This window comes from Culex quinquefasciatus, chromosome 2, assembly GCF_015732765.1.
Source record: "Culex quinquefasciatus strain JHB chromosome 2, VPISU_Cqui_1.0_pri_paternal, whole genome shotgun sequence".
Classification (NCBI taxonomy): domain Eukaryota; kingdom Metazoa; phylum Arthropoda; class Insecta; order Diptera; family Culicidae; genus Culex; species Culex quinquefasciatus.
In genome coordinates this window covers 159,535,835-159,557,641 of record NC_051862.1, presented here as the reverse complement: position 1 = coordinate 159,557,641, position 21,807 = coordinate 159,535,835, and the positions used below count along the sequence as shown (strand labels likewise).

At 37.3% G+C, this 21,807-nt stretch overlaps 2 protein-coding genes across 2 annotated transcripts in view; one reads left to right on the top strand and one right to left on the bottom strand.

Moving 5' to 3' along the window:
- LOC6036048 (transmembrane 9 superfamily member 2) overlaps positions 1-1,440 on the bottom strand; it is a 39,116-nt gene extending 37,676 nt beyond the window's left edge. The window contains exon 1 of the mRNA XM_001846098.2: positions 795-1,440. Coding sequence (XP_001846150.2) covers positions 795-947 — 153 coding nt within the window. The 5' untranslated portion in view covers positions 948-1,440. The remainder of the gene's footprint in view (positions 1-794) is intronic.
- A 5,136-nt stretch (positions 1,441-6,576) lies between these two features.
- Positions 6,577-8,964, top strand: LOC6036049 (zinc finger protein 11). Its single transcript, XM_001846099.2, has 2 exons — positions 6,577-6,736; positions 6,803-8,964. The coding sequence occupies exons 1-2, from the start codon at positions 6,644-6,646 to the stop codon at positions 8,948-8,950; spliced, it is 2,241 nt and encodes a 746-aa protein (XP_001846151.2). The 5' UTR covers positions 6,577-6,643; the 3' UTR covers positions 8,951-8,964.
- Positions 8,965-21,807: the final 12,843 nt, after the last annotated feature.

Sequence of the window (21,807 nt, the reverse complement as noted above, 5' to 3'; positions counted from 1 at the left end):
TCAAGAATCACAGGAAAAGTAAGTAGTTTCACGACGGAATTGCAAAAAAAAACTTTTCAAGACGTTTCCCCTCAAAAAATTAAACATTTAAGCCGGTAAAAATTTCTTAATGGGGAGGAATATTTCCAAACACAGCAAATATTTTATTTAACGCCTAGCTACACTCCAAAGCTCGAAAAAAATTGCTTTTTTTGCATGGAATTTCCAACTTCTTTACCGAGTTTGGTAGTTAAGGCGTTCAAATGCCTTTTTAAGTGCATTTTACATTTCAACAAGTTTATACTGATTATAATTGAAAATCATGCATTTTGAAATGGATAATAATAATTATTATGCATGAACATTATGCATCGGTAAAATTTGAGGTTTTAAATTTAGTTGTGTTTACAAGTTTGCTTCATTCCGATGGAAATTCCACTCAATTTACAACAACGCGATAAAGATTAGTTGCATTTGCTTTTAATTTGGCAAATATTACATCGATCGGAAAGAGTTGTTTGGCTTAAAAATCCCCACAAATATAAAATAGGGAAAAAGAATCTCTCCAAAAACCGCAGCACAACCCTCTCGCGCGTGGTGATAACCTTATCTGAAACAACCCCGCTGATGACTTGGTCGGTGCTGTTGAGTTGGAGTAATTCGATAGAGATATCAAGACAACTTGATTCCCCCATTTAATGCCTTCTTCCCCTCTTCAATCAAAAACCATGCCCGCGAATGAGTAATTCACGATTTGATGAGTTGTCACTCTCCGGAAACTGAAGAGAAGGTGCAAGAAGTCATTAAACACTCACCTTGCAGGACTTTTGCATCTCCGACTGCCGGCAATAGTTGACCGGGGCCAATCCGGGCAGATAGAAGGCACTCGCCGGTCCGGAAAGCAGTGCCGTCACCAGCAAAATGCCGGCAAGCGGTCCCATGTTTGTTCTGGAACTTGTCTTCGCCATTACGTCTTGGGGCCAACCAACCCTTCCACTTCTCCACGTCTTCCTCCTCCGGTGGCCACCGAATCGGATTGTTTTCGCTTCGTTAAACCGTGCCCAGATTAAAAACTTGAGAGGCAACGCAAATGGATTCCCCTTGTCGTGAAGTAACGGCAGCCCTCTGCCCTCCTGTCTATTTTCTCCGGCCTCCGTGGACCTCGCGACGGTTCTTATTGCTTCTTCGTGGAACTTGGTGTTTTTTTCTTTAACTTTTCCACTTTTGACGTAGCACTTTTGTCCCCGTTGAAAACTCCCACAAATCACACCTTGCTTTGCAAACTCCGGTCAATCCGGAACGCGGACACGTTGGGGCACTCGCGGACACTAGCTTCGGGTGGAATTTTAAGCGATTGGAACCATTTTGGCCACTATTTCGGCACCGAAACACCGATTTCCGCAGGCTGGAGAAAAAAAAGTTTCGATTTGACACATCGACCGATCGACGACGTCGAACGTGAAAACGTCACTGGCATGTGGCTGCGTCCTGTGACCGTTTGTGCACCCTTACCAAAAATCATGATTTTTTGAATTCCAAATCCCACTTTTCATACGATTTTTTGAGTTCAGGTACTACAACCATAAAAATGGTTATATGGGTTGAACTGAAAAAATCGTATGAAAAGTGGGATTTGGAACTCAAAAAATCATGATTTTTGGTAAGGGTGTGGCGGATGGCTGTTTCCAGGGGGTTGATGAGGATTGTCAATATCATTGTTTTTTACCGGATAACCCTCTACCTAGCCCTCTACTGCCCAAATTTTTTTTCACTTTTTAAATTTTTTGCTTGTTTTTCACAATTTTTACTATAAGGCATTCTAGTCAGAAATTTACTAACACATTCAAAGTATGTTTACATTACAGCTGGACGTTTGTTTGCATCAGGTTTCCTATCTCTTTCTAGCAAAAGTTTTTTGTCCGGCGACTTCTAGCTGGATTTTTTGACTGATAGCTCGATATGTCAGACAACATACTTCGCAGGGCTGTGACAGCTCGAGCTCGATGATTGTTTGCATCAGGACACCGTGACGAGAAGTTCTTAATTTTTGGGTTAAATTATATTTTTTTCACTGGGCCTAGAAAGCCTTATAGAACGATACCATTACACTGACCTACAAAAATGGACAAAAATGACTGCGCAGGCTCAACTCGAGGGGAAGCATGAAGTTTGAGGTCCCCAAAAAACACGTACACTTTGAGTTTTTCAAAAATATTTAGACAGGACCGAGTGGTTTTTCTCCGAAATTTGTATGGAGAATTAGGGCGGATCGCCGCTGATGCATACAATCAAAAAATTGCATGCAGTATGTGGGAGTAGCGAACAGCACTACACTCAACCCCCGGTGGTTGGTCACTGTTTCGTTTGACACTTTTTTAGTTTGTACCCCGTTGGTTGGTCAAAGTCAAACTAAAAAGTGACGAACTGTCACTTTGAACACGGCGCCTAAAGCACATTATCAAAATAAACGTTTGATAGTGTGTGTGAACTCCGTGTAGAAGGGGTGTCAAACCAAACAGTGACTCCGTTCGTTTGACAACAGTTGGTGTCAAACCATCGGGATTTGAGTGTAACTCTCCATACAAACTTCGAAGAAAAACCATTCGTCCCTGTCTAAATATTTTTGAAAACTTCAAAGTGCACGTGTTTTTTCAGGGCCCTCAAACTTCATGCTTCCCCTCGAGTTGAAACTGTGCAGAAATTTTGTTGGTTGGTTTTATCATTTAAATTGTTAAAAAATGCTAAGACGCATAGTCTGTTTCACATAATATAGAGGAAATGTTAGTAATGGCCTATCTACAATCATTTAGCTTAGAATAGTTAAGTAAAGTAAAATAGATAAATAATTGTCCGTTTCTTTCAAAGGTACACGCCGCGCGACGTTTTAGAATATGCCATATACATTTTTGCCAGCGATTTTCTGCACTTTTGGTGCAATATAAAACATACCTGACAACAAAGCCAGGCGATTCGAAGAAGAAGATCAACAAAAACAAAACGCGCAATATGGGATTTGACAGCATGCATTTGCCGAAAGTGCGGCGCGTCGTTTCGAGGCTGGTTTGCCGCGTGTCTTTCTCGGGAATACGCGCAATACTTACGCAACTAATGGCCGTCATCTACAATCAACTTAGAAAACTTTATGTGTTGATATACGTTGCTATGCAGTTGTTTGTATATACCTTTGATATAGAAACGTCAACTTACCGTAGATTTTGAAATTTCCAACACCATACGTCAAGTTTCTAATTTGAATACTTTTCAATTTTAGAAGTTCAAATTAATTTCCATTAATTCAAATTCCTAAGCCAAGTGCAATTTTCTAAGTAAAGTGATTGTAGATAGACCATAAGAAACACAGCCAAAGTTGATCCCAGAAAAAATGACATTTCTATAAAAAAATTGAATAGGTCCTATAAACATATGAAAGACAATAGTTTATTGGACCTTTTCAAAAAAAACTCTAGATTTAAAAAAAAACATTGGCAAAGTCACATCAAAAAGTCACAATTCCAACCATAGAATTTTCGGAAAAATTAAGAGTTCTTCTTTCCAATGGTTTGTAAAGATCAAAAATTGATTGATAAATGGATTTTTGGCAACGCGATTTGATGCGATTATTATCAAATCACGAATTGTCATCCCCTTTGGGAAAATCTCAAATAAGAAAAAAATAAAAAAATCTATTTTAAACTTTAATTTCAAACACTAAAATTAAAAATTTTAAATTGTCGAAATTTTAATATTGAGAAATGCTTTTTTTTAAATGTTAATATTTTTAACATAAACATATTTTTTTTTTCCAAAATTCGAAATTAAAAATTCAATACAGTTCATACTCGATTACAGAGCTGATTCGTTAACTGCATTTGTACGGCTGACAGCTGTCAAAAGCTTGAAATCACGTGTTAGGAAATTGTCGAAGAATTGTGTTGAAACGTCAACATCAGTTTGACTTCTGGTTTTGACGGTTGAGTGCTGTTTAATTCGAAAACGTTAGAATTAGCGAGTATTCGAATTAGCGGACATTCGATGTAGCGAAATTCGAATTAACAATTCCACGCTGTATTTGAAAACCTTGAAAAAATTTCTTTGATTTTTCTTAAAATTTTGATATTAACCTTAAAAAAGAACCCAAAAATGTTTTTCAGTTGTTTGATTTTTCGAAATTTGAATTGTCGGCAAAAAAGCGGCATTTAAGGATGCAGTATTAAAAAATATATATTTTTAAAATTCTTTATGTTCTTTGAAATTTTGCGAATTTAACAAAAACTATAATTTTAAATTCTCGAATAAAAAAGAATAAAAGAATAAAAGAATAAAAGAATAAAAGAATAAAAGAATAAAATAATAAAAGAATAAAAGAATAAAAGAATAAAAGAATAAAAGAATAAAAGAATAAAAGAATAAAAGAATAAAAGAATAAAAGAATAAAAGAATAAAAGAATAAAAGAATAAAAGAATAAAAGAATAAAAGAATAAAAGAATAAAAGAATAAAAGAATAAAAGAATAAAAGAATAAAAGAATAAAAGAATAAAAGAATAAAAGAATAAAAGAATAAAAGAATAAAAGAATAAAAGAATAAAAGAATAAAAGAATAAAAGAATAAAAGAATAAAAGAATAAAAGAATAAAAGAATAAAAGAATAAAAGAATAAAAGAATAAAAGAATAAAAGAATAAAAGAATAAAAGAATAAAAGAATAAAAGAATAAAAGAATAAAAGAATAAAAGAATAAAAGAATAAAAGAATAAAAGAATAAAAGAATAAAAGAATAAAAGAATAAAAGAATAAAAGAATAAAAGAATAAAAGAATAAAAGAATAAAAGAATAAAAGAATAAAAGAATAAAAGAATAAAAGAATAAAAGAATAAAAGAATAAAAGAATAAAAGAATAAAAGAATAAAAGAATAAAAGAATAAAAGAATAAAAGAATAAAAGAATAAAAGAATAAAAGAATAAAAGAATAAAAGAATAAAAGAATAAAAGAATAAAAGAATAAAAGAATAAAAGAATAAAAGAATAAAAGAATAAAAGAATAAAAGAATAAAAGAATAAAAGAATAAAAGAATAAAAGAATAAAAGAATAAAAGAATAAAAGAATAAAAGAATAAAAGAATAAAAGAATAAAAGAATAAAAGAATAAAAGAATAAAAGAATAAAAGAATAAAAGAATAAAAGAATAAAAGAATAAAAGAATAAAAGAATAAAAGAATAAAAGAATAAAAGAATAAAAGAATAAAAGAATAAAAGAATAAAAGAATAAAAGAATAAAAGAATAAAAGAATAAAAGAATAAAAGAATAAAAGAATAAAAGAATAAAAGAATAAAAGAATAAAAGAATAAAAGAATAAAAGAATAAAAGAATAAAAGAATAAAAGAATAAAAGAATAAAAGAATAAAAGAATAAAAGAATAAAAGAATAAAAGAATAAAAGAATAAATGAATAAAAGAATAAAAGAATAAAAGAATAAAAGAATAAAAGAATAAAAGAATAAAAGAATAAAAGAATAAAAGAATAAAAGAATAAAAGAATAAAAGAATAAAAGAATAAAAGAATAAAAGAATAAAAGAATAAAAGAATAAAAGAATAAAAGAATAAAAGAATAAAAGAATAAAAGAATAAAAGAATAAAAGAATAAAAGAATAAAAGAATAAAAGAATAAAAGAATAAAAAATAAAAGAATAAAAGAATAAAAGAATAAAAGAATAAAAGAATAAAAGAATAAAAGAATAAAAGAATAAAAGAATAAAAGAATAAAAGAATAAAAGAATAAAAGAATAAAAGAATAAAAGAATAAAAGAATAAAAGAATAAAAGAATAAAAGAATAAAAGAATAAAAGAATAAAAGAATAAAAGAATAAAAGAATAAAAGAATAAAAGAATAAAAGAATAAAAGAATAAAAGAATAAAAGAATAAAAGAATAAAAGAATAAAAGAATAAAAGAATAAAAGAATAAAAGAATAAAAGAATAAAAGAATAAAAGAATAAAAGAATAAAAGAATAAAAGAATAAAAGAATAAAAGAATAAAAGAATAAAAGAATAAAAGAATAAAAGAATAAAAGAATAAAAGAATAAAAGAATAAAAGAATAAAAGAATAAAAGAATAAAAGAATAAAAGAATAAAAGAATAAAAGAATAAAAGAATAAAAGAATAAAAGAATAAAAGAATAAAAGAATAAAAGAATAAAAGAATAAAATATTCATATCTGGAGTTTTTTTTGGAAAAGGTCCAATAAACCAAATTTTCAGTTTTTGCTTTTTGGGTGTTTCTGAAACCGCCTTGAGTCAGGGGTATTAAAAAACACCCAAAAAGTAAAAACTGAAAATTTGGTTTATTTGACCTTTAAAAAAAACTACAGATATTTTTTATTCAAGTTTTAAATGATTTTGAATGAAAGAAAAGTTTTTTTTTTCAAAACTAGAGTTTTTTTGAAAAGGACCAATAAACTATTGTCTTTCATATGTTTATAGGACCTAATCAAAAAAAACTCTAGAAAAGCACCCTAATCACAGTACGCAGCCATTAACTCCAACCCAACTCTGGCAGCACTGCCACACTTCCAAACAACAACAGTAAACAGAAAACTGTCACTCAAACATCAACAAACTCGCCGTTCTGTTCCGCGGATTCCCTGATTTTTTCGTTCTTTCCATCCGGATGGACAACGTCGAATCAATCTGCCGGATCTGTCTGACCGGTTCCGCCGGCGACATCGACCGGCTGCTAATTGACATCTTCCCCCGGGAGAAGGTGAGTTGAAATCGGTTTAAAATTAATTTTGAAGATATTGAGGTGATAGTTTCGATCATGTTTTAGGAAGGTTCGGAGCCGGAATTTCCGGTGCTTGAAGCATTCCATACCATTTGCGGGGTCGAGGTGCAGCAGGATGACTTGATGCCCAAGCAGCTGTGCTCGATTTGTTTCTCCAAGCTGGAGCAGGCGTTCAGTTTGCGACAACAATCGCAAAAATCGCACGAAACGTTGAGTAACATTTTGACGAAGGCGGTTGGAAGTGGGCAGTATGAGGAGGATGGGGATGAGGACCGCCTGTACGAGGTCGAGTACCTTTTGGAGGAGCAGGAATCGGTTGAGCTGGAGTCGGAGGTGAAGATTGAGCAGGCAGAACTTCAAGCTGCGGAAGTTGTTTGCTGCGGATGTGACGACTCTTTCGCGAGTGAGAATGAGCTGAGGAGGCACGCTGGACGGCGTCACCGGCCGAAGGTTTTGGTCACGGGAATTCCTGCGGGGAGGAGGCAGTGCAACATTTGCTTTGAGGTGTTTGATGAGGCTGGTTTTGTAGCGCATCGCGAGGGAAGGAATAACGTTCAACCGTTGAATGCTTGCAAGTTTTGCGGGTGCAAGTTTGCCTCGCGCAACGGATTGGCGAACCACCAGCTGAAGTTTCACGGGGACAATCGGTACCGATGCTGCGGGTGTGACTTTAGTTCGTTGAGGCTGTCGGAATTGAAGGCGCACGCGAAGGACCACGAACGAGAATTTATCTTTAATGGACGATTGACTGAAGGCAAGAAGTACTCGTGCAAGCTGTGTTTCGCTCAGTTTGGAACCGTGGCGCTGAAACGCCATCACGAGCGATTCCCGTACCGCAAGCTTAAGTCCAAACAACCGAGACAAACCGACGAAGTCACCGTCTCCATCCTGCGCTGCTGTGGCTGTCCGAAGATCTACCCGACATATCCGGAGCTACGCGCTCACCAGCAGGAAATTCATCTGCCACAGCGTCCAAACAACCCCGATCTGGCGATGATGGTCGAGTGCGCGGGTTGCTACCGCCAGTTCCGAAACAAGGCTTACCTCAATAGACACCTCCGGCAAGCAGCGGAAAAGAAGCTATTCGCTTGCGGCAAGTGCAGCGTGACTCGGAGAACTCTGAAAGAGCTGATGGAACACGAAGCGACGCACACCGGGGGAGAAGCGTTCGTTTGTTGTGGTTGTCGGGAGGGTTTCGCTTCGAAGGAGGAACTGGAACGGCACTCGAAGGAGGTGCACGCGCGAAGACCGAAGGTTTACCTAAACGATGAGGAGAGTACGGAGCGGCCGTTTGAGTGTGGCGTGTGCTATCGAAGATACAAGTCGGCGCGGGATTTGCGAGGTCATCAACGGTTCGTGTACTACGAGAAGGTACACATTTGCGAGACGTGCGGGAAAGGCTTCGCCCAGGAAAACTCGCTCGCCGTGCACCTGGCCACGCACAAATCCCACCCGGAGTTCCCATGTCCAACGTGCGGAAAAAAGTACAAACACGAGTCGAACGTGCGCAACTGCGTCGCCCGACACGAGCGCCCCAAGCAGCACCGGTGCAAGATCTGCAACGTGACCTTCCCGGCCGCCTCCAATCTGTACTCGCACATGGTTTCGCACTCGGAGGAACGTCGCTTCAAGTGCGACGTGTGCGGCATGACGTTCAAGCGAAGTTTTCACCTGCGCAAGCACCAAAACACCCACACCAGCGTGCGCAACTTTGCCTGCCGGCACTGTCCGTCGCGGTTCAGCACGACAACGGAGCTGTACAAGCACGAAATCCGCCACACCGGTCAGTATCCGTACCAGTGCGGTGTCTGCCGGAAGCAGCTGACCACGCGACAGGTGTTCATCAAGCACGTCGAGAGTCACGTAGCCGACGGGGATAAGGTGCACCGGTGCGAGCTGTGTCCAGCCCGGTACAGCCAGGACCACTTTTTGTCCAACCACGTCAAGTACACGCACCGACTGGAGCCGCAGGACAAGAGTTGGAACGAGAAGTTTAACCGGCGGGGGCCGTCGAATCGGATGAAGGGCGGTGTTCGGATTGCCGGGGTGTTGCTGGGAGGAGGGGGAGGTCCGGGGATCGTCGAGCAAGGGGAGGAAGAACAGGGAGAGGGAGATACTTATGAGCTGCTGATCGATGAGCAGATGGAGGGCATGGAGGAGATTGCCGTGGAGCTGGAGATACGGGATGAATAAAGACGCTTTACTTTTTCTTACTTACTTACTTACTTACCTACTACTTTCTCAATAATATCACATCAATAGGATTGGAGGCACCAAAAACACCTTTCCTTGACTCATTCACTTCAGTGGAGAAGCACGGTGGCTTATGTAACAAATTGACTATTAAACCAATGGAGACGCACGATACATCAGGGTGTAATAAATTCTACATTCTTCCACCATAGGCATTTTTCTACAGTTACCTTCCTTTTTTTCGATGTAGTGCTCCGTTTTCGAGATGGTTTTTAGCTTTGAAGAAAATTCATATACCTTTCGATTTAAAAAAATAGTGCCTATGACCAAGAGTCCTGATTTTCGGATCATTGAACGGAAACCACTCACTCATCGCCTATCCATGCGTCGCCTATTCCAACCCGCTAGCATTCATGAGCGAATGATACTCGCAAGCAGCTAGCGAGGGGCTCGAACTGTTCACTCAGCGAACAAATACATCGTGAAAATATTTGTCTACTCCGTCGCTCGACGACACTCACACACTATCATGCTCAGCGAAGAGCCACTCTCACAAAATGCCAGCGCGGCAGTCTTTTTGTCTTCACGACCTCAGTTTGCCATCAATTTGATTTTTCTTGGTGGAAATTTCTTTTAATTGTGTCTATAATGTTATGAAATCAAAATAAATGCACAATTTAATTGATTACATTGATTTTAGGCAACCCAAATCAATGAGCATAACGCAGCGAATCAGAGAAAAAATGTGTTCAGTTCAGAGTGATCAGCAACGTTCGGCCTGCCTGAGCCGTTCGGAGACTGAGCCGATCAAAGAGAGAAGGAGAGTAGAAGAGAGAGTGTCCGGGAGCGAATGGTTTGAAAGTGACAAACGGTAGGAATTCATCAGGGCAGTATCGCGTCGCCTGCTATTTGTGCTCGCGAATGGAATGGTTGATTTTGAGCAATCAGGACCCTTGCCTATGACTGACCATTAGGGTGCTCCAAATCCGGGCTTTCAACATGTATGGAGAAAAGCAACTGTTTCAGTTTGTTACCTGTGACCTGTGAAGACTCTTAAACAAGCCCTAACAAGCTATAAATGATTATAAACGCGAAAAAAAAACTGCTGTTATCTAGAGGTGGGCAAAAAAAGAGCGAGCCGCTCAAAGAGCCGGTTCACTGAAAAGAGCGAAAGAACTGTGGCTCACAATAAAAAGAACCGCGGTTCTTTTTTAAACTTCGGTCTTTTGATAGAACCGGCTCAAGATGGCATGATTTTGGTTATAAATATAGTTTATTGAACTTTAAAAAAAAAGTTTAGGTCTAAATTTGTTTTTGAGAATTGAAAATGCAATTTCAAATATTTCAATGCCTATAAAAATTAATCCCAAAAGTAAAGGATTTTTTAAACAACATGAAAAAAACTTTTCACTTTACAACTGATTGTACATTATTGTATTACCAGAATACAAACTTGAATAAAATATTACCAAAAATCAACTGAATAGTTTAGAGATTTTGGAAAAAATAATGAATCCTTTTGTCCGATTAAACTTTAGAATTATAGACTTTATCATTAAAATCAGAATGTAGAACAGAGTTCACAGAATGTTTTCTCCAAATAAAATATCAGCATTAGTTCAATTCTTGCAGAAATAAACGCAATTTTAAAATTAATAGCAAGATTAAGTTTAAGTTTGGATGCCATTCAATTACTCGAATGTTTAGGTTCGATTAGTGACATAGTGACCGCAAAGACCTAAGGGTTTCAAGGGCATCTTCTCGTTTTCAGCTTTAATTTTTTTTTATCAAATAATTTGTAAAAGTCCAATGTGAAATAATTTATAAAATCACACGATTCTTAAAAAAACCTTTTCATAAAATTTTTGAAAAAGAACGAAAGAGCCGTTCAAAAGAGCGGCTCTTTTTAATGAGCAAACGAAAATGAGCGGCTCCTTAAAAAGAGCGGTTTGCCCACCTCTAGTGTTATCAGTTGATTGCTTTTTTACTTTCATTAAGGTGAAACTGGACATCGGCTATTAAAAAAAGCATTGGAATAACTTTTTTTTCACCTTTAAGGCCGTTGCAAATATTTTTTTAAGTTTATGTCCCTCTGATCAAAGTCGAGGGGGGAAGGGGGCAAAAAAATAAAAAAGTTAAAAATTGAAATAACAGGCCACGGTGTCAACCTTTTGTAGAGTCGAGGCATAATCATTATATCCCAAGCTCCCCTATATCGGCAAGCTGCTGCAAGTGTTTTGACAGCAAGTGAGAGTGAGTGCGGCATTCGCTGAGAGCGTGAGTTACATGCGCATAGTTTGACAAGTTGCGCTCAAGTGTTGCGCGCTCAGTTTGGATTCTACAATTGGCGCAGTCGGTAGCAAAAACTATGCTTCCGCTTTTTTTTTGTTTTAAAAGTTTTTGTTCCACAAAATTTGAGGTGGAGCTGCAAAGAAATTGTGTACGCTAGGGAAGAAGAGGTGTGGGTGAGTATTCATCGGTAAACGAAGTGGAATTCAAGTGAGAATTTGGGCAGCGGCTTGATGGAAGAAGTGGTAAACATTTTGATTACCCACGTTAGCATGGCGGCCCGCATAACGGGTCGCTCGCGATCCTTTTATCCGCCGGCAGATGCGGCGGCGGGCATGGGGCTTTTTGCTGGCATGACGATCAGTAACCCCCGCGTTTCATCAATCTAGCAAAGCGATGCTACTCCGGTTCTGATCCAAAACGGCTCTTTTTTTCCCCTCTGCCGGAGGAAAAGGAGATGTTCCGAAGTGTTGGCCTGGAGGCAGGAATGGTCATTGAGTGTATTTTCTTCAGTGGGGTGCCGTCATGGGAACTACAGGCAGTCCAGTGATAGACTGGCCAAGTTTAAATGATTTAATTTTGGGGAAGCGTGACTGCCTCTCACCCAGTCGGCCTGGGTTCGGTTCAAGACGGTCCCGGTGGCATTTTTCAAGACGAGATTTGTCTGATCGCGCTTTCCGTCGGACGGGGAAGTAAATGTTGGCCCCGGTCTAACCTAGAGGTTGGGTCGTTAGCTCAGTCCAGGTGTAGGAGTCGTCTCCCTGGGTTCTGTCTCAGCGGAGTCACTGGTAGGCCAAAGGTCGTCAGTTCGAATCCCGGAGTTGACTGAAGTTTAGGCGTAAAATAGGTTTGCAATTACCTAAACAATCAAGTCAAGCCTTCGGAAACTAGTTTCGAGTAGGAATCTCGCAATCGAGAATGCTAAGGCAATGATGTAGAGCGAACAATTTATTTTTATTAATTTTGGTGTTGCCATCATTGTCAGCAATAGCATTATTTTGCGTAACTTTGAAACAAAATGGTCATCGGGAATTTTTGCTTTCTGAACGTGCTTAACGGGTTTAGAATATCAACTGCCCCGTTGATCAAATCGTATCTATCAAATCGTATCCAATCAAATCCTATCAAAGGGATCCTGGAGAAAGCCTTAAATTATATTACGCCTAGCTCTCTTCTTGTCATTTAATAACATTTGCAGGGCGCCATTGCATTAGAATGTATTGCAAAATCACAAGCGTTTAAGTGGCCAGGCCTACTGCAAAAAGTTTACCTCAGAGATGATGTTCGGAATCTACAAGGGAGGAAGAAGCGTGGGACATACCACCATTTAAAATAGCAACTGCCCGAGACGAAATTTGGGAGAGGGATAAATGGGTACGAAAGTCAAAAGCGAGTCCGACGAAAGTCGTAGCGCTGGAAAAAGGCGAGTCCAATGAATATCGTAGCGCTAAGAGAAAAGCGAGTCCGATAAAGAAAGTCGTAGGGCTGGGAGAAAAGCGAGTCCGACGAAAGTCTTAGCGCTGGGAGAAAAGCGAGTCCGAGGAAGGTCGTAGCGCAGAGAGGAAGGCGAGTCCGACGAAGGTCGTAGCGCTGAGAAAAAGGCGAGTCCGACGAAAGTCGTAGCGCTGAGAGAAAGGCGAGTCCGACGAAAGTCGTAGCGCTGAGAGAAAGGCGAGTCCGACGAAAGTCGTAGCGCTGAGGAAAAAGCGAGTCCGATAAAGAAAATCGTAGCGCTTAGAAAAGGCGAGACCGACGAAAGTCGTAGCGCTGAGTGGAAGGCGATTCCGACGAAGGTCGTAGCGCTGAGAAAAAGGCGAGTCCGATGGAAATCGTAGCGCTGAGAAAAGGCGAGTCCGACAAAAGTCGAAGCGCTGGAAAAAATGGTGAGCCCTACGAAGTCGTAGCGCTGAAACAAGTGAGTCTAATGAAAGTCGTAGCACTGAGACTCCTGAGAGAAAGGTGAGTCTGAAGAAAGTCGTAGCGCAAAACAAAGTCATATCGGTGTGTTATACCTAGTCGATAGTTGGAAAAAAAGAAAACATAGATACTGTTCTTTTAGAGTCACTGAGGTGTAAAATTGAACAGTTATTGGGGTAATATTTTTCTTGTGAAAAAAAGGTGAATTTCGAGCAGGTAATTTGGGACTGCACATAAAATTAGGATGATATACTTTTACGTATAAGGAGATGATTAATTCTGATAAAGACAGACCGCAGCAGTGTATATTTGCACTTTCGACTATAAAATCTTGGTCGGATTAAAAAGCTTTTCATGTATGGGTTAAGGTGATTAGTATTGTTGAAATACACACAAAAACTATGTAACTAATTTTAAGAATAATTGAATGCAAACAAAATTGGCGTGAATGGAAGTGAGGAAGAAGATTAAACTCATAGAAGGAAATCCCTATAAATTCGCTCTTAAAAAGTGGGTCGACATAGAGTTGGCTAGTGATAAAATGAGGATATTGTTAACCACATTGTCAACCAAATAAATTTTACTATATCAGATAGAGGCACAAAACGAAAACATCTGCTTTCGGATGTAAAGATAATGTATCATTTTATCGCTGCCGAGAAGTATTTTTAACTAGAGCATTTCAGCAACTTATATTACCAAAATCTTACTGTGCAATGTGCAAGCTTTTTTTGAGTTCCATACAAAAAAAATAAAACAAAGTTCCGGATGCTGATTGAAGGAACACGACTGTCCAATGACTCTCATCAAAAATTTTGCCAGGAATTCCAGAAAGTTTGTTTGATTTTGAAGTCCTACTTGCTTGAAGCCAATAAATGTTGAAATGTAAAAAATAAGAAAAGTTTGTTGGTTTTGATGAAACATCAATGTTAATGGATGTATATTAGAATATTTAAACAGTTATTCAGATAAAAATCGTGTATTATTAATGAAGGCCTAGTCAATATTATGCTTTAAACGATTTAGTCATATTATAAAGTTTGTGAAAGTAGCTAAACAATTTGTATTGATTAAAATATGTTTCTGAAGGATGGTCAATTAAAATTATTTTAAAGACAAGAATTTTGATTATTTCTTTGAGGGTTTGTAGAATCTGAATGAAAACATGTTTAGTTGGTTGAGGAAAGACACATTTTCATAATCTTGTTGAGAATTTATTGTTTCATGAATGGCCTTCATTGTTCAATGCAGTTTGATAACCGTTATGTAAAAATAGGTCAACTGAATTGAATTGATGTTCTCTATTTATTATGATTCACTCCAAAACTCAAGACAGATTTTGAAATGTTGTCCAGACTAGCTTGTAATATAAATATATGACAGATGGCTCCTGGATCACCCAGGAGAAGAAACACTGACCAATATGCAACTTGATTCTGGTTTAAAATTTGGTTTTGTATAAGTAGGAATCAAATTATAACAAAGTTTTTTGGCAAGGTTTTTGGTGATTGTGTGGACTGTACTTTCTTTAATGTCTGATAATGCGTACATTTTTTTTCTTATCTATTTTTTTTTTTGTTTTGAGTAGAAAAGGGATTGTAGAGTCGAGGCATAATCATTATATCCCAAGCTCCCCTATATCGGCAAGCTGCTGCAAGTGTTTTGACAGCAAGTGAGAGTGAGTGCGGCATTCGCTGAGAGCGTGAGTTACATGCGCATAGTTTGACAAGTTGCGCTCAAGTGTTGCGCGCTCAGTTTGGATTCTACACCTTTGAATGAAAAATGTGTTTTAAAATGCATCATACACCTGTCCAGTAGGGTGCCCAGAAAAAATGACCCCCAGCTCCACAAGCCGAAAACTGTTCCCTAAGGTATTCTAAGCCTCTGTGCAAAATTTGAGCGAAATCGGTCAACATTAACCCATTGATACTCGGGCATGAAGTTTGTATGGGAAAAATCGTCAAAATGTATGGAGAAACGGCACAGTTTCGTAATACTCCCTGTAGGTGGCGTTGCGAGTGTCCAAAGTTTACCAAACGTGAGATTCTTATGTGAAATTTAATGCCCAACAACTTTGTAGAAGAGTGCAAGACGATCCGAGTTAACCCCAAAAAGTTATTAGCATTTTAGTGAAGTGGTCTCCAACCGACATGGCCAAAGGGCCTAATCCGGTATTGCCACTAAGGAAAGCAAGCATAAAATTGTAATTTTGGGATATTTTTTGTCAAACAAAGAAAACAAAATCAACAAAGTATGAATTAGACTAAATCGGTCCAGCTGAATCCGAATTTAAAGGTTGATAGGCGGAATTTTCAAAGAGACGCAAGACATTCAAGATGGCGGCCAAGATGGCGGCTGTATAGAAAACCCTAAACACAAAGGGTATTATGTGACCTGCAAACGACTACTCAAATTTAACTAATCTTGGGGCTCTGAATACGATTAAGACCACTACAGACTTCCAAACAGACCATGTTATTCAAACCAAGATGGCGGCCAAGATGGCGGCTGTATAGAAAACCCTAAACACAAAGGGTATTATGTGACCTGCAAACGACTACTCAAATTTAACTAATCTTGGGGCTCTGAATACGATTAAGACCACTACAGACTTCCAAACAGACCATGTTATTCAAACCAAGATGGCGGCCAAGATGGCGGCTGTATAGAAAACCCTAAACACAAAGGGTATTATGTGACCTGCAAACGACTACTCAAATTTAACTAATCTTGGGGCTCTGAATACGATTAAGACCACTACAGACTTCCAAACAGACCATGTTATTCAAACCAAGATGGCGGCCAAGATGGCGGCTGTATAGAAAACCCTAAACACAAAGGGTATTATGTGACCTGCAAACGACTACTCAAATTTAACTAATCTTGGGGCTCTGAATACGATTAAGACCACTACAGACTTCCAAACAGACCATGTTATTCAAACCAAGATGGCGGCCAAGATGGCGGCTGTATAGAAAACCCTAAACACAAAGGGTATTATGTGACCTGCAAACGACTACTCAAATTTAACTAATCTTGGGGCTCTGAATACGATTAAGACCACTACAGACTTCCAAACAGACCATGTTATTCAAACCAAGATGGCGGCCAAGATGGCGGCTGTATAGAAAACCCTAAACACAAAGGGTATTATGTGACCTGCAAACGACTACTCAAATTTAACTAATCTTGGGGCTCTGAATACGATTAAGACCACTACAGACTTCCAAACAGACAATGTTATTCAAACCAAGATGGCGGCCAAGATAGCGGCTGTATAGAAAATGCTAAACACAAAGGGTATTATGCGACCTGCAAACGACTACTCAAATTTAACTAATCTTGGGGCTCTGAACACGATTAAGACCACTACAGACTTCCAAACAGACCATGTTATTCAAACCAAGATGGCGGCCAAGATGGCGGCTGTATAGAAAACCCTAAACACAAAGGGTATTATGTGACCTGCAAACGACTACTCAAATTTAACTAATCTTGGGGCTCTGAATACGATTAAGACCACTACAGACTTCCAAACAGACAATGTTATTCAAACCAAGATAGCGGCCATGATGGCGGCTGTATAGAAAACCCTAAACACAAAGGGTATTATGTGACCTGCAAACGACTACTCAAATTTAACTAATCTTGAGGCTCTGAACACGATTAAGACCACCACAGACTTCCAAACAGACAATGTTATTCAAACCAAGATGGCGGCCAAGATGGCGGCTGTATAGAAAACCCTAAACACAAAGGGTATTATGTGACCTGCAAACGACTACTCAAATTTAACTAATCTTGGGGTTCTGAACACGATTAAGACCACACACTTCCAAACAGACAAGGTTATCCCTCTACAACCCAACCCCGCCTTTAGACGGGCTTCGATTTAAAAAATCGCCAAAAATCCATTGTTCAACAAATGTTTGATCTTTAAAAAGCATTTTAGTATTTAAGTATTTTAGTATTTTAGTATTGTAGTATTTTAGTATTTTAGTATTTTAGTATTTTAGTATTTTAGTATTTTAGTATTTTAGTATTTTAGTATTTTAGTATTTTAGTATTTTAGTATTTTAGTATTTTAGTATTTTAGTATTTTAGTATTTTAGTATTTTAGTATTTTAGTATTTTAGTATTTTAGTATTTTAGTATTTTAGTATTTAGTATTTAGTATTTTAGTATTTTAGTATTTTAGTATTTTAGTATTTTAGTATTTTAGTATTTTAGTATTTTAGTATTTTAGTATCTTTAGCATTTTAGCATCTTTAGTATTTTAGTATTTTAGTATTTTAGCATTTTAGTATTTTAGTATTTTAGCATTTTAGTATTTTAGTATTTTAGTATTTTAGCATTTTAGTATTTTAGCATCTTTAGCATTTTAGTATTTTAGTATTTTAGTATTTTAGCATTTTAGCATATTTTAGTATTTTAGTATTTTAGCATTTTAGCATTTTAGTATTTTAGCATTTTAGCATTTTAGCATTTTAGTATTTTAGTATTTTAGCATTTTAGCATTTTAGTATTTTAGTATTTTAGCATTTTAGTATTTTAGCATTTTAGCATTTTAGCATTTTAGTATTTTAGCATTTTAGCATTTTAGCATTTTAGCATTTTAGTATTTTAGCATTTTAGCATTTACATATTTTAGTATTTTAGCATTTTAGTATTTTAGCATTTTAGCATTTTAGCATTTTAGCATTTTAGTATTTTAGCATTTTAGTATTTTAGTATTTTAGCATTTTAGCATTTTAGTATTTTAGCATTTTAGCATTTTAGCATTTTAGCATTTTAGTATTTTAGCATTTTAGTATTTTAGCATTTTAGTATTTTAGTATTTTAGTATTTTAGTATTTTAGTATTTTAGTATTTTAGTATTTTAGTATTTTAGTATTTTAGTATTTTAGTATTTTAGTATTTTAGTATTTTAGTATTTCATTATCTATAGGATTTTCTATACAGCCGCCATCTTGGCCACCATCTTGGTTTGAATAACCTTGTCTGTTTGGAAGTCTGTAGTGGTCTTAATCGTGTTCAGAGCCCCAGGCTTAGTTAAATTTGAGTAGTCGATTGCAGGTCGCATAATACCCTTTGTGTTTAGGGTTTTCTATACAGCCGCCATCTTGGCCGCCATCTTGGTTTGAATAACATTGTCTGTTTTGAAGTCTGTTGTGGTCTTAATCGTGTTCAGAGCTCCAAGATTAGTTAAATTTGAGTAGTCGTTTGCAGGTCACATAATACCCTTTGTGTTTAGGGTTTTCTATACAGCCGCCATCTTGGCCGCCATCTTGGATTGAATAACATGGTCTGTTTGGAAGTCTGTAGTGGTCTTAATCGTATTCAGAGCCCCAAGATTAGTTAAATTTGAGTAGTCGTTTGCAGGTCACATAATACCCTTTGTGTTTAGGGTTTTCTATACAGCCGCCATCTTGGCCGCCATCTTGGTTTGAATAACATGGTCTGTTTGGAAGTCTGTAGTGGTCTTAATCGTATTCAGAGCCCCAAGATTAGTTAAATTTGAGTAGTCGTTTGCAGGTCACATAATACCCTTTGTGTTTAGGGTTTTCTATACAGCCGCCATCTTGGCCGCCATCTTGGTTTGAATAACATGGTCTGTTTGGAAGTCTGTAGTGGTCTTAATCGTATTCAGAGCCCCAAGATTAGTTAAATTTGAGTAGTCGTTTGCAGGTCACATAATACCCTTTGTGTTTAGGGTTTTCTATACAGCCGCCATCTTGGCCGCCATCTTGGTTTGAATAACATGGTCTGTTTGGAAGTCTGTAGTGGTCTTAATCGTATTCAGAGCCCCAAGATTAGTTAAATTTGAGTAGTCGTTTGCAGGTCACATAATACCCTTTGTGTTTAGGGTTTTCTATACAGCCGCCATCTTGGCCGCCATCTTGGTTTGAATAACATGGTCTGTTTGGAAGTCTGTAGTGGTCTTAATCGTATTCAGAGCCCCAAGATTAGTTAAATTTGAGTAGTCGTTTGCAGGTCACATAATACCCTTTGTGTTTAGGGTTTTCTATACAGCCGCCATCTTGGCCGCCATCTTGAATGTCTTGCGTCTCTTTGAAAATTCCGCTTTAAATTTGGATTCAGCTGGACCGATTTAGTCTAATTCATACTTTGTTGATTTTGTTTTCTTTGTTTGACAAAAAATATCCCAAAATTACAATTTTATGCTTGCTTTCCTTAGTGGCAATACCGGATTAGGCCCTTTGGCCATGTCGGTTGGAGACCACTTCACTAAAATGCTAATAACTTTTTGGGGTTAACTCGGATCGTCTTGCACTCTTCTGCAAAGTTGTTGGGCATTAAATTTCACATAAGAATCTCACGTTTGGCAAACTTTGGACACTCGCAACGCCACCTACAGGGAGTATTACGAAACTGTGCCGTTTCTCCATACATTTTGACGATTTTTCCCATACAAACTTCATGCCCGAGTATCAATGGGTTAATGTTGACCGATTTCGCTCAAATTTTGCACAGAGGCTTAGAATACCCTAGGGAACAGTTTTCGGCTTGTGGAGCGAGGTTTTGAAACATTTGCCCATATTCTGGGCACCCTAGTGTCCACGTGGTTTATGGATGGTCCCAAAGATATTCCTTTTGTTATAATCATGATTTTTGTCAAATATTTAAAATGCGCTCTTCATTTAAAAAAGTCATTTTTAACAGCAAAACAAAATTTGCTATTGAAAAGTACGTACTCTACATTGTTTTTCGATAAAACGTACCGAGAGTAGTTCTCTCCGTTTTCGGGAATGGAATTTTCTTTGGAGTATTCTTTGATTTCAGACCGCCTTTCAATACAAATTTGAAAAATAATGTATGGAGCAGTATTTTAAAAATGCAATGTTTTTCGAAAATATAATAAAAATTATTTGTTCTACTTCATGGATACACAGTAAAAAATTTCTGTGTAAAATCGCATGCAAAAGCATGCACATCACCTTTGTGAGGAAAAGCATGTAATATTGTATGAGAAAACGTGTACACAAAAAGCATGTAGAAAAGAAAAATAAATTAATTTTGACCACCCCAAAAATAACATCAATCTGGTGAGAGTCATATCCAGATTACCAAGTCCGCGCCCCAACCATCTCGGCTATCTCGCCGCTATGAATTTAGTTGGTTCAACACCGATGTAGATGTACGTTCCCTATACATCGTATTCAGTTAATTCAGTATACGACGTACGGGACACCAACTGGTACATCGGCGTTGAACACAGCATTTACAAGACGGTGAGATAGCCGAAACGGTTGGGGCGCAGACTTGGTAATCTGGATATGACTCTCACCAGATTGATGTTATTTTTGGGGTGGTCAAAATTAATTTATTTTTCTTTTGTACATGCTTTTTGTGTACACGTTTTCTCATACAATATTACATGCTTTTCCTCACAAAGGTGATGTGCATGCTTTTGCATGCGATTTTACCATCGGATTTTTTGCTGTGTATCAAATGATCGTGATTTTTTCATAAATTTCGAAAGTTATAACAATTTTTTTTTGAAAATCGTCTGCTGTGTGCTATCTTGTGACAACGTTCATTTTGGTCGAAAAAGAGTTAGGGGCAGGGGGGGGGGGTCAATTTGTTGTAATAAGACACTATTTTTTCAAATAAGCATCAAAACAAGTGAAAAATCAACTAATGTTGCATTAAACGTGATTTGTGAAGCTACCAGGAGTGAAATAAACCATTTAGCTCAAATTTCGCAACTTTTGATTGTTTTTACAAGGCAGGAAAAGGGTGGTCCATTCTGCCCCCAAGTGGATTTTAATTTAACACTTCCACCACCAAGCCTCTAAATGATCTGAAGGTTCCGTTGTTGTTTGATTACCTTCACAGCAAAAAATCCGATGGTAAAATCGCATGCAAAAGCATGCACATCACCTTTGTGAGGAAAAGCATGTAATATTGTATGAGAAAACGTGTACACAAAAAGCATGTACAAAAGAAAAATAAATTAATTTTGACCACCCCAAAAATAACATCAATCTGGTGAGAGTCATATCCAGATTACCAAGTCTGCGCCCCAACCGTTTCGGCTATCTCACCGTCTTGTAAATGCTGTGTTCAACGCCGATGTACCAGTTGGTGTCCCGTACGTCGTATACTGAATTAACTGAATACGATGTATAGGAACGTACATCTACATCGGTGTTGAACCAACTAAATTCATAGCGGCGAGATAGCCGAGATGGTTGGGGCGCGGACTTGGTAATCTGGATATGACTCTCACCAGATTGATGTTATTTTTGGGGTGGTCAAAATTAATTTATTTTTCTTTTGTACATGCTTTTTGTGTACACGTTTTCTCATACAATATTACATGCTTTTCCTCACAAAGGTGATGTGCATGCTTTTGCATGCGATTTTACACAGAAATTTTTTACTGTGTTTGTAATAGCTCCTGGTAACATTATAAACATTGAACAAACTTTTTCAAACAATCTAACTTTCGATAAAGCTTATTTAAGAACCTCAAAATAAACAACATTTGCGTGGTTTTTCAATAAATTTACATTTTTGCTCATAATTCGAAAAATACAATGAATTCAAACGTCGTTTTCGGTATGGTGATGCTATTTGACGTCCTTTATAAGACCCTTGCCTTACAGTTGGTCTAAATCCATTCT

Excerpts from the sequence above, each read along its gene's own strand:
- LOC6036049 (XM_001846099.2), top strand. The coding sequence starts at position 6,644 with ATGGACAACGTCGAATCAATCTGCCGGATCTGTCTGACCGGTTCCGCC. Across the intron at positions 6,737-6,802 it reads ACATCTTCCCCCGGGAGAAG|GAAGGTTCGGAGCCGGAATT; the intron begins GTGAGTTGAAAT and ends ATCATGTTTTAG.